The following is a 14,088-nucleotide window of genomic DNA, read 5'->3' on the forward strand; positions in this document are numbered from 1 at the left end:
TCCAGGTTCGATCCCCACTTCCGCCACCCTAGTCACTGCTGTTGTGTCCTTGGGCAAGACACTTTACCCACCTGCTCCCGGTGCCACCCACACTGGTTTAAATGTAACTTAGATATTGGGTTTCACTATGTAAAGCACTTTGAATCACTGGAGAAAAAGCGCTATATAAATATCACTCACTACCAGGAAGTCAGCCATGGAAGTTAGCCATGTGACCAGGACGTTACGCATGCTACCAGGAAGTCAGCCACATAAGCAGGAAGTCAGCCATATAACCAGAAAGTTAGGCATGCTACCAGGAATTCAGCCTTGGATGTTAGCCATGCAACCAGGAAATTAGCTAGGTATTATTCTAGTGAATGTGTTTTGTGTTTGGATGGTTTGTGTGTCTGTAGCGTTTGAAAGTTGTTTTGTGTTTGTCCCTGTGGGCCACCGTAGTTGGAAAGGTTCTCAGTGTTTTGTTCATTCTCACCGTTGCAGGTCAGAGCGGTGCACACCCAGTTTCCACACGCACACACACACTTGTTGCACTCCATCCGAGTCTCGGCGCCATCCTCAAACACTTCATCCTCCAAAGCACAATCTGTAATAATGGTAATAATAATGTTCAGATAAATGATACATTGCAGTGAATAAAACACTAGAGTGAATAATTTGGGTGCCAGAAGTAGAAAAAGGTGCACTTACTTCTTTCAGGTGGATGGTAGGTCGGCGTCAAACAATTAATAAATTCTGTTGGACTTAGTTTCCAATCTGCATTCTCGTCTGACAGCTCGATCAAAGCATCAACACACAATGACCTGACAGAAGGAAACTTTTAAATTCAATACTTTTTTAAATGTTTTTTTAGTCAATTGATGTCACATATACCGGAGTAGAGTGTTGGTCTCCAAAGTGTTGGAGTAGTTGAGGTTCAGTGCCGTTTCATTATGTTGCAGAAAACTTAAGAACTCTTTGGAATCCAGCTGAGAATCTCCATTATCGTACATCTGTAACACACAATACACAAATCTGTAACACACACATCTGTAACACAGGATATACACATTAGTAACACACACATCTGTAACACACAATATACACATCTGTAACACACAAGATACACATCTATAAAACACAATACACACATCTGTAACACACAATACACACATCTGTAACACAGGATATACACATTAGTAACACACACATCTGTAACACACAATATACACATCTGTACCACAAAAGATACACATCTATAAAACACAATACACACATCTGTAACACACAATACACACATCTGTAACACAGGATATACACATTATTTTAACACACATCTGTAACACACAATATACACATCTGTAACACACAAGATACACATCTATAAAACACAATACACACATCTGTAACACACAATACACACATCTGTAACACGTGTAACGCACAATTCACACATCTGTAACACACAATTCACACATCTGTAACACACAATACACACATCTGTAACACGTATGACACACAATACACACATCTGTAACACTCAATACACATATTTGTAATACATTTAGCACATGTGTAAGACACAATTAACATACATCTGTAACACATGTAAAACACACACCTGTAACACATTTAACACACGTCTGTAAGATATTGAACTCATCTCTGTAACACATTTAACACGTCTGTAAGATATTGAACTTGTCTCTGTAACACATGTCTGTAAGATATTCAACACACATCTGTAACACGTTTAACATACATTTGTAACACATATAGTATCACACATCTGTAACACACATGTGACACATTTAACATAAATCTGTAAAATAATCAGTATACATTTGTAACACGTGTAATATACATCTGTAACACACATCACACACAACTGTAACAAATGTAAGACAATACATATATCTGAAACACATGTAACACACATTTGTAACACACAATACACACATCTGTAACATACAATACACACACATGTACACACATCTGTAACACATGTAACAGACCTGTAACACACAATATACATATCTGAAGCACATCTAACACACAACTATAACACTATGAAACACATTTAAAACATGTAACACACAATACACACATCTGTAACACATTCAACACACAATACACACAGCTGTAAAACATTCAACACATCTGTAACACACAAAACACACATCTGTAACACATTTTACACACAACTGTAACACATGTAACACACAGCTGTAACACATTTAACACGTGCTACACAACCACAGACACGTAATTGATGCCACGTTAACGAAAAACTAACCTGAAAGTAAGTTTGCATGAGCTCGTTAACAGATGAGGCGTCAGATCCCACCTCCTGCTGGACCCACTGGATCACTCGCTCCCTCAGCCAGTCGCGATCCGACAGGAAACACACGACTGCAAACACAACACGGCAGCAATGGCTGCTGTGTCAAAACGCTTCACTCAAACGTGCAGTGTTTCAACTTTGACCTACTTGGACTCACGTCCGTCTTGGCCGGCTTCTCTGGAAAGAGAAACACGGACATCATCACAACATGACATCATACAACACCATCCAACACCCGTCCACCATCAGCCATGAAACATGTTCAATATTTGCTTACCCATCAATAATCCCTTTCAGTGTAGTCAACAGGTAAAGCCTGATCCAAACACCAATAGTGTCGACTCCAAGGATACTTTAATACTGGATCCATACTAGCAATATCTTTCAGTTATTCTCCTCTATTTTACACAAATATATTTTTTTGTTGTCGTTCATATCATTACATTGTTATACTTACCTAATTTCATATTGTGTAATGGCCCTATCACAGTGATATACCGGCGTAATCTAGTGCTACGCCAAAGAATGTGCAAATAATTATATATATATATATATATATATATATATATATATATATATATATATATATATATATATATATATATACATTCAGGCGTGAAATCATATGTGTGTTCTGCGCACCTGGACAACGTCCCCTGGTCTCGGCGTGGATCTTGGTGCGCGTGATGCAGGCGTCTCGGTGCAGCTCACAGTGGTTCCTGTAGGACCTGCCGTTGCTGGCGCACACCCAGTGCTCAGAGACGTCACACCGCTGCACGGCGAGCAAGGCGTTAATTCCAGGAAACGCGTGGCTCGTTGGCGGTTAGCCTCCAGCCTTCCCCGGGGGGCCCCGTCTTACCTGCAGACAGCGACAGACGGGCCGGCCTCCGTCGTCGGACACGCACTCACGGCCGGCTCCACAGAAAGTTCTGCTACAAACCGACTGATCCTGAAGAACACAAAGAATAAAAACGTGTCCACACCTTCCATTTCTTTGAATAGACTGTGTCGGACTGCAGATGGTGACCTCTGACCTCCTCGGGGCATGCTGCTTTCAATGACAAAGAGCCTGTGAAGCCTGCGTGCAGCTGGTTAGTGTAGGACACACACGCACACCGTAAGTAAGTCGTCGTTCGATTCCCACACACCCTTGACGTGACCCATATCATAATAGGCTATTAGCATGACAAGAATGAGGTTAGGGTTCGTGTTGTACTTAGGGATCGGTTAAACGGCCCTGTGGAATAATCATTAGGATGCTAGCTTGGGGACGGCGTGGCGCAGTTGGGAGAGTGGCTCTGCCAACAACCTGAGGGTTCCTGGTTCAATCCCCACCTTCTATCATCCTAGTCACGTCCATTGTGTCCTTGAGCAAGACACTTCACCCTTGCTCCTGATGGGTCCTGGTTAGCGCCTTGCGTGGCAGCTCCCACCATCAGTGTGTGAATGTGTGTGTGAATGGGTGAATGTGGAAATAGTGTCAAAGCGCTTTGAGTTCCTTAAAAAAGGTAGAAAAGCGTTATACAAGTATAACCCATTTATCATTTACTAGCTGTTTTGCCACTTTTGCAGGTACACACGTTAGTCATAATTTGGTACTTAATGCATGCTAACAATAGCATTCTCAATCAATCAATCAATCAATCAATCAATAAATCAATCAATGTTTACTTGTATAGCCCTAAATCACGAGAGTCTCAAAGGGCTGCACAAGCCACAATGACATCCTTGGCTCAGATCCCAATTATAAACAACATTTTCGGGTATAAACTTAATAATAAATGAATAAATAATAAATAAAACCTCGTAAGATATTTTGGACTAATGAGTTGGCATGGTAACAAAGAAAACAAGGAAGTGCAGGAGCAGGAACTGAGAGTCCAAAAAATAAAACCAAACATGACAAAAACAAATCCTGTAAAATCCTGAAGGGACTGAAAAAGAAAGGCTAATGGTTCGGTCTCGTTTGATCAGACACCAAAGTAAAGAGGAACAAGCAGTCAGCGTTTTGCGCAACGTCGCCATCAAGAGCGCCGCGGGGCCGACGAGATTAGAGGAGCTGCCGCCATCTTTAATCATCACTCACGCACCTGACAACCTGCTGTGCGTGATAAGGTGTTCCACTTGAAGGATCAATTTAGAAGTGTCATGTTCAACATGTAGTGAACTTGTATTTAAAAACACAAACACTGACACATTTTGACCTCAGCCTGGACCTAAGGCTTTCCTGCAGGCGTCGTCTTGTCCCGGTGAGGACCTCGGAGGGATTTAGTGCACCCTCAGGAGGTCTAACATGACTTCATAACTCATCTTTCTGATGTTTTAAACGCGTCAGCACATTCTCTATGGCACCGCCCACCTGGGTAGACGCTCGCAGCGACGCTCAGCTGAAACAGTGTACGCAATTAAAGCGCTCGCTCTTGACTGGGTCAAAGTGCACTACATTCCTGGAGTAATTTGTGTGGGCGATGTATAATCGACATTCCTATTTTCACATTCCTTTTTTAGAAATTTTATTTTAATTCATTTTATTTTATTTATTCACTATTTTCACATTCCTTTTTTATTGATTTAATTAATATTTTCACATTCCTTTTTTAAAATGTTTTTATTCAATTCAGTTTATTTATTTACTATTTTCAATTTCCTTTTTTATTCGTTATTGACAGATGGGGGGGGGGGGGTTGCCCACATCTGAGGTCCTCTCCAAGGTTTCTCATAGTCAGCATTGTCACTGGCGTCCCACTGGATGTGAATTCTCCCTGCCCACTGGGTGTGAGTTTTCCTTGCCCTTTTGTGGGTTCTTCCGAGGATGTTGTAGTCGTAATGATTTGTGCAGTCCTTTGAGACATTTGTGATTTGGGGCTATATAAATAAACATTGATTGATTGATTGATTTATGATTTTCACATGATGTATGTTCTATTTTCACACGCCTGTTGTGTATTTTTATTTGTGTTATTTATTTATTATATTCACATTTATTTTTATTTATTATTTTCACTTTATTTTATTTTTTAAAAATTTGGACTTAAACTTAAACTTTTTTTTATTTATTTATTTAGACTTATACCTAGACAAACTTAAGTCTAAGTCTAAATAAATACAACAATAATAATAAATAGAAAAAAATAATAAAAATTAAATAAAAAAAATAATAATAAAATGGAATGTGAAAATAGCAAATACATAAAAAAATGTCATTTTTTTCACACACCTATTAATATATTTATTTTATTTGCTTCATTCTTTTATTTATTATTTTTACATTCATTTTTTTTATGTATTTTATTTATTGATTTACTATTTTCCCATTCCTTGAAGTGAATGTTCATTTCTCTGTTTGTTTATTTATGTATCTGTATGTGTGAAGATATTTGAGAAGCACTAATGTAAAGTAAATATCTTTAACTTTATTTATTTTATTAAGTGGGACTTATTTTATCACATATTCACTCATAATTGTATTTACTCTATTACATATTAATTTTATTTTTATCTTTATTTTTACATCTTATCGCTATTTGATTTGATTAAATAACACCATTTCCTGATTCTTTAACTCCATTACTGCATAAACTACAACTATACATTGTTACATATTATTAGGGGTGGGCAAATTAATGCGTTAATTACGAGTTAATTCATCAATCTATTAACGCCGACAATTATTTTATCGCACATTTGCGTATGTTGTTTACATGCCTTTATTTTGTTAACGCCTTTTCTTAACAAGATGGCGACGCCCGGAGGAGCGTGGAGGAGCTCTTGCTAAAGATGGAACATTTGGCAAAAATACCGGACAATTCTGCAAATTTCATGGCTTGCTTACAGCGTGGTCACTCCGGGATCACTTACGACCGCCAGACAATTCTGGATGTGGATAGATCGGGCCGTTTTGGACTGAATGACGCGTGCTTTCTAGACCGGCTAGCTAGCATGGGAATACTTTGCCGGCTACATCCAGCGGCCTGTGAAGCAGCGGAGTATATGTGTTGTCTGTCTATTTATCAATAATGCAGACGAGGCGTGTTGGCTGAGTTCTTAACGTTTACTTTCAGAGCGTGCATATCACAACATACAAGATGCTGTCATGGCGACACACAAACTATACCGGGCTACCGCGCATGCTCGTCACTCCTGTTGCATGCTGGGTGGGGTAGTTCTTTTTTTCCCTGGCTCATAACATCACAATATAGTACCAGGTATATGATGCGTTCAGTTTATTAAAGCACCAAGCAAACAATCGGAAAATTCCCATCATATCAATTCCTAGATATGGTCTTAATCATTTTAAGTGCACTACGCAGAATAAACACAACATTATTAATATTGCTACTACAGATAATTTGATCAAAAATTCCCTAAAACAGCCCACTAACTGTAATATAGGTTTTTTAAACATAAGATCCCTGACAAAAAAATGTTTCTGCTGTTACCTCAGAAATTGTGGCTCAGAGATTTGTATGTAGATTATATTTATTTTCCATAACAAACAGGATAACTTAAATACCCTGGCAGTGGCAATAAGCTCAAATGTTTGTATTTACATTTTTTGAGTTGATTTTCATAAAATATGCTATTTAACTGCTACTGATTTAAAGGACTGATTTATATTGTGTTTGCACAACAAATGTTTTGGCGCTTTTGTTCATGTGGGAGAATATTCCAATAAAGGTGCACTACACACTACTTTTGAATTCATTATTGGGCATTGTGTATACAATTCAGTTAATCGCGATTAATCAGGGAAATAGTGCGATTAACTTCGATTAAAATTTTTAATCGTTGCCCAGCCCCACATATTATATATTTTTTTCTTTAATAAAAATTAAACGCAGGTAAACAAACTTGAAATGACAAAATGTACCGTAAGTAAAGGGGAAAACTGCAAGGACAGCCAACCCCTAACCATGCGCCCGCTCCATCAGCCCTTTTTTCTGGCACCAGATTTGCAACAAAACTTTCCTAATCGTATGAGGCGAGGTCGAGTGGGGGTTACCTTGGCAACCGGGGAGACGGAGACAGGATGATGTGGAAGGAGCAACAGCAGCAGCAAAGCAGAGATGGGCAACATCTGCATAAAGATAGGATTTGATAAAGTCTTTATTTTTCAACACTTCAATAAAAAGTATTATTTAAAATAATTTTGTGCTGTACTTTGTAAATATTCCACTTAAAATGACAACATGGAAAACAATTAATAACAAATTAATGTGCTTAAAAATAAAAATAAAATTAAGCCAGCAAATATTAACTTCATTCCTGATCTTACTCAGACATAATTTATTTCAATACTGTTTATCTAATAATCCATTTCTCATTATGAGCTGATTGGCTGTGACAAATCACATGTTTTTTTCTACTTACAAAATAGTTTATATATATATATATATATTTATTTACATCTAACACAATTTCCCAACTCGTATGGAAATGGGGTTTGTGTGTGTATATATATATATATATATATATATATATACATATATATATACACAAACCCCGTATATATATATATATATACAAACCCTTATTCAGTTGAATGCACTACAAGACAAGATATTTGATGTTCAAACTCATAAACTTTATTTTTTTTTGCAAATAATAATTAACTTAGAATTTTATGGCTGCAACACGTGCCAAAGTAGTTGGGAAAGAGCATTTTCACCACTGTGTTACATCACCTTTTCTTTTAACAACACTTAATAAACGTTTGGGAACTGAGGAAACTAACTGTTGGAGCTTTGAAAGTGGAATTCTTTACCATTCTTGCTTGATGTACAGCTTAATTTGTTCACAGTCCTGGGTCTTGTTGTCGTATTTTACGCTTCAAAATGTGCCACACATTTTCGATGAGGGAGAGTTCTGGACTGCAGGCGGGCCAGGAAAGTACCCACACTCTTTTACTATGAATCCACGCTATTGTAACACATGGCTTGGCATTGTTTTGCTGAAATAAGCAGGGGCGTCCATGATAACGTTGCTTGGATGACAACATATGTCATCTCCAAAACCCGTATGGACCTTTCAGCATTAATGGTGCCTTCCCAGACCTCTAAGTTACCCATGCCTTGGGCACGTATACACCCCCATACCATCACAGATGCTGGCTTTTGAACTCTGCGCCTATAACAATCCGGATGGTTATTTTCTTCTTTGTTCGGGAGGACACCGCGTCCACAGTTTCCAAATATAATTTGAAATGTGGACTCGTCAGACCACAGAACACTTTTCCACTTTGCATCAGTCTATCTTACATGAGCTCGGGCGCCGTTCCTGGGTGTTGTTGATAAATGGCTTTCCTTTTGCATAGTAGAGTTTTAACTTGCACTTACAGATGTAGCGACCAACTGTAGTTACTGACAATGGTTTTATGAAGTGAGCCCATGTGGTGATATCCTTTACACACTGATGTCGTTTTTTGATGCAGTACCGCCTGAGGGATCAAAGGTCTGTAATATCATCGCTTACGTGCAGTGATTTCTCCAGATTCTCTGAACCTTTTGATGATTTTATGGACCGTAGATGGTAAAATCCCGAAATTCCTTGCAATAGCTCGTTGAGAATTGTTGTTCTAAAACTGTTCAACAATTTGCTTACAGATTGGTGACCCTCAAAAACCAGCCGTACAGTTGTGTGAGAGCAAACTATGAACCCAGAAAGAATGAACAAAGAAGGTTGGCTTATATAGGAGGGTGATTAGCAAAAACAGGTGTGTGTGGACCGGGAGTAGCAGGTGGACTGATGAGTAATGGTTACAGGCTAAACAGGAAATAAACAGTCACTTAACGGAGAGTGATACAACAATGGAAAAATAACTAATAATATGTGTAGATCCGAGCAGTGGATCGCAACAGTTCCAAAACCTAAAACTATTAACACCAAGCCCATTGTACAGAAAATAATACTAGTTTTCATGAAATACAAACATGAATGGTTTAGAATCGGGATGAATCCATTTTTCCGTGCACCCCAACAGCCACAGTTACATACTGTGGACAACAACAAATTATGAAAAAACATTGAAATAAAAAAAATAAAAAAAAATTTTTAAAGATAAAATATCAGAATAAATATACAAAAACAGCCATAATTTAGTATTAGTATTATGTATATTGTGCAATCAGAGCATAAACATACATCTGTATGTTTTTCCATACCTAACCACAGAAAACAATTATATATATATATATATATATATCTATATATATATATATATATAGATATATATATATATATTATACATATATATATATACATATATATATACATATATATATATATATATATATATATACATATATATACACATATGTATATATATATATACATATCCATCCATCCATTTTCTACCGCTTATTCCCTTTCGGGGTCGCGGGGGGCGCTGGCGCCTATCTCAGCTACAATCGGGCGGAAGGCGGGGTACACCCTGGACAAGTCGCCACCTCATCGCAGGGCCAACACAGAGACAGACAACATTCACACTCACATTCACACGCTAGGGCCAATTTAGTGTTGCCAATCAACCTATCCCCAGGTGCATGTCTTTGGAAGTGGGAGGAAGCCGGAGTACCCGGAGGGAACCCACGCATTCACGGGGAGAACATGCAAACTCCACACAGAAAGATCCCGAGCCTGGATTTGAACCCAGGACTGCAGGACCTTCGTATTGTGAGGCAGACGCACTAACCCCTCTGCCACCGTGAAGCCCCATATATATACATATATTTTTTTTTTTTATATGTATATATATATATATACACATACACATATATATATATATATATACACATATATATATATTTTTTTATATGTATATATATATATACACATATGTATATATATATATTTTTTTTTTTACATGTATATATATATATATATATGTATATATATATATATATGTGTGTGTATATGTATATATAACGGTATGACTTAACATTAGTTTGTAAAAGGACTCTATAAGTTTTGTAAATTGATGACATTTACTGTAATTTTTCTTTACGTCGTAAAAAAAAGCAATATTAAAGCACAAGATATGATTTTGTGAAATTATTGCAATAAAGTCCTAAGAATGTCTTACCGTTTTTAAAGGTTGTCCAACACCGCCGGTGATCACCATCCAAAGCAGGAGGCAACAAAGTAAGACGGCTGATGTGCGGTCAGTTTGTGGTTCGCTGGAATCCAACCTGAGATGGGCTTCACCCTGCGAGCACACACACTCTCGTCACGGAACATCTTCACATGGAGGAAGAGGAAGAGGAGGAGGGATGCTGAAAAACACACCAGCTGTCGGTAACCCCCTACACACACGCACACACACACACACACACACACACACACACACACACCCACACACCCACACAGTCGTTCCCTGAAAGAATGACAAGTTAAAGACATGCGCGCAGCTGACATGTTGAGGCAGAGAAAACTAAGCAAGACCAGCTATGATCATGTACACTATTATTATTATTATTATTATTATTGTGGCTTGTTCTTTGAAATACATTTCTGACATACACGTATTATGTAAAAAGTGCATGTTTTTGTTCTGCTTGAAAGGATCTGATAAAAGATGTCAGTGGTTTATTCTTCCTTCCAAAATGAGCATGGTTTTTAATCAAAAACATAACATGTAAAGTACAGTAAAAAGGTGCCTCTAAATCAGGAGCATCCAAACTACAGTCTGCGGAGAGCTGTCAAATTAGTCTTTAAACCAGGCAGTCTCTGAATGCCACAGATTTATTGCCATCTTGTGGTCAATGTTAATAAATCCGATCAACAACCCTTGAATGTACATGAAAATGACAGCATTAGATTTAACTTCATGCCGTAATCCAAACAACCTTCCCTAGTCATGGTACAACAACAAAAAAATGCAAATAACACAAAGGTCAACACACATGGTCACACATGACACAACCTGCTCACTGAATTTTGTGGATATTATAAAAAAACGTCCATCCATCCATCCATCCATCCATTTTCTACCGCTTATTCCCTTTCGGGGTCGCTGGCGCCTATCTCCAAACGCCATTAAAATTTTCAAAATGACACCCATTTAAATGCATTGGAGTGCATGATGGTGAAAAATGCAAAACACTCTCTTCACACTTATCCATGGCTGGCACATGTCTGATTGATTACAAAACTTTAAGAAGGTCGTCACAGCAGTAAACAAGGTAGAAGTCAAACTTTCACATACTCTTAATATTTATTTATATTAATTATACATATGCGTACGTGTGTGTATGGATATAAATATATATATATATATATATATATATATATATATATATATATATATATATTGTCATCCATGTTGTACCGCTTGTCCCTTGGGGTTCACTTATAGTCCCTACACACTTGAAAAATGTTCAGCAAAGTACATTACGGGGTCGCTGGAACCTATCCCAGCTGCATATACATACATATATATATATATATATATATACATACATATACATATACATATATATATATATTTATACACACATTATATATACTGTAAATATGTATACACATATATACATATATATATACATACATACATTTATATATATATATATATATATATATATATATATATATATATATATATGTATGTGTGGGGAAAAAACAAGAGTACTTCATCTCTACAGAACTGTTTCATGAGGGATTCCCTCAATCAGGAGATTTTCTCATCTCCTGATGATTATGGGAACCCTTCATGAAACAGTTCTGTAGAGATGAAGTAGTCGTGTGATTTTTTCCCCACACATACATATATTGCGCTCTACCACGGTATCGAGCACTATTCTCTTGATAATCTAATTAAGACATATATATATCAATCAATCAATCAATATTTACTTATATAGCTCTAAATCACTAGTGTCTCAAAGGGCTGCACAAACCACAACACAAACCACTACGACATCCTCGGTAGGCCCACATAAGGGCAAGGAAAACTCACACCCAGTGGGACGTCGGTGACAATGATGATATGAGAACCTTGGAGAGGAGGAAAGCAATGGATGTCAAGCGGGTCTAACATGATACTGTGAAAGTTCAATCCATAATGGATCCAACACAGTCGCGAGAGTCCAGTCCAAAGCGGATCCAATACAGCAGCGAGAGTCCCGTTCACCGTGGAGCCAGCAGGAAACCATCCCTAGCGGAGGCGGATCAGAAGCGCAGAGATGTCCCCAGCCGATACACAGGCAAGCAGTACATGGCAACCGGATCGGACCGGACCCCCTCCACAAGGGAGAGTGGGACATAGGAGAAAAAGAAAAGGAACGGCAGATCAACTGGTCTAAAAAGGGAGTTTATTTAAAGGCTAGAGTATACAAATTAGTTTTAAGGTGAGACTTAAATGCTTCTACTGAGGTGGCATCTCGAACTGTTACCGGGAGGGCATTCCAGAATACTGGAGCCTGAATTGAAAACGCTCTATAGCCCGCAGACTTTTTTCGAGCTTTGGGAATCACTAATAAGCCGGAGTCCTTTGAACGCAGATTTCTTGCCGGGACATATGGTACAATACAATCGGCAAGATAGGATAGAGCTAGACCGTGTAGTATTTTATACGTAATTAGTAAAACCTTAAAGTCACATCTTAAGTGCACAGGAAGCCAGTGCAGGTGAGCCAGTACAGGCGTAATGAGATCAAACTTTCTTGTTCTTGTCAAAAGTCTAGCAGCCGCATTTTGTACCAACTGTAATCTTTTAATGCTAGACATGGGGAGACCCGAAAATAATACGTTACCGTAATCGAGGCGAGACGTAACAAACACATGGATAATGATCTCAGCGTCTTTAGTCGACAGAATGGAGCGAATTTTAGCGATATTACGGAGATGAAAGAAGGCCGTTTTAGTAACGCTTTTAATGTGTGCCTCAAAGGAGAGAGTTGGGTCGAAGATAATACCCAGATTCTTTACCGAGTCGCGTTGTTTAATTGTTTGGTTGTCAAATGTTAGAGTTGTATTATTAAATAGAGGTCGGTGTCTAGCAGGACCGATATTCAGCATTTCCGGTTTTTTGGCGTTGAGTTGCAAAATGTTAGCCGACTTCCATTGTTTATTTTCATTAAGACACGCCTCCAACTGACTACAATCCGGCGTGTTGGTCAGCTTTAGGGGCATGTAGAGTTGGGTGTCATCAGCATAACAGTGAAAGCTAACACCGTATTTGCGTATGATGTCACCTAGCGGCAGCATGTATATGCTGAAGAGTGCAGGGCCAAGGACCGAACCCTGGGGAACTCCACATGTTACCTTAACGTAGTCCGAGGTCACATTGTTATGGGAGACGCACTGCATCCTATCAGTAAGGTAAGACTTAAACCAAGACAGGGCTAAGTCTGTCATACCAATTCGTGTTTTAATAAAATATTATGATCGACGGTATCGAAAGCAGCGCTAAGATCGAGGAGCAGCAACATAGATGACGCATCAGAATCCATCGTTAGCAATAGATCATTAGTCATTTTTGCGAGGGCTGTCTCCGTGGAGTGATTTGCCCTGAAACCGGATTGAAAGGTTTCATATAGATTGTTAGACGCTAAGTGTTCATTTAACTGCTCCGCAACAATTTTTTCGAGGATTTTTGAAATGAAGGGAAGGTGAGACACCGGTCGGTAGTTTACCATGAGGTCAGGATCGAGGTTAGGTCTTTTAAGGAGAGGATGAATAACCGCTTTTTTGAATGCTAGGGGAACAGTGCCAGAGGAAAGTGATAAGTTTATAATATTTAGCACTGATGGACCTAATAATACAAAGAGCTCC

General features: G+C 38.4%; 1 protein-coding gene across 4 annotated transcripts in view; it reads right to left on the reverse strand.

Moving 5' to 3' along the window:
• LOC133559540 (follistatin-related protein 1-like) overlaps positions 1-14,088 on the reverse strand; it is a 71,843-nt gene that overhangs the window by 7,817 nt on the left and 49,938 nt on the right. For 2 of the 4 annotated variants that reach the window (XM_061911394.1, XM_061911393.1), the window contains 9 exons: positions 10,401-10,523; positions 7,323-7,397; positions 3,180-3,269; positions 2,963-3,092; positions 2,468-2,497; positions 2,273-2,388; positions 871-989; positions 688-800; positions 473-583 (listed from right to left, as the gene is read on the reverse strand). In XM_061911394.1, coding sequence (XP_061767378.1) covers positions 473-583; positions 688-800; positions 871-989; positions 2,273-2,388; positions 2,468-2,497; positions 2,963-3,092; positions 3,180-3,269; positions 7,323-7,397; positions 10,401-10,439 — 823 coding nt within the window. In that variant the 5' untranslated portion in view covers positions 10,440-10,523. The remainder of the gene's footprint in view (positions 1-472; positions 584-687; positions 801-870; positions 990-2,272; positions 2,389-2,467; positions 2,498-2,962; positions 3,093-3,179; positions 3,270-7,322; positions 7,398-10,400; positions 10,524-14,088) is intronic. The other 2 variants (XM_061911396.1, XM_061911395.1) reach the window with 1 other exon arrangement.

Source organism: Nerophis ophidion, linkage group LG09, assembly GCF_033978795.1.
Source record: "Nerophis ophidion isolate RoL-2023_Sa linkage group LG09, RoL_Noph_v1.0, whole genome shotgun sequence".
Taxonomy (NCBI): domain Eukaryota; kingdom Metazoa; phylum Chordata; class Actinopteri; order Syngnathiformes; family Syngnathidae; genus Nerophis; species Nerophis ophidion.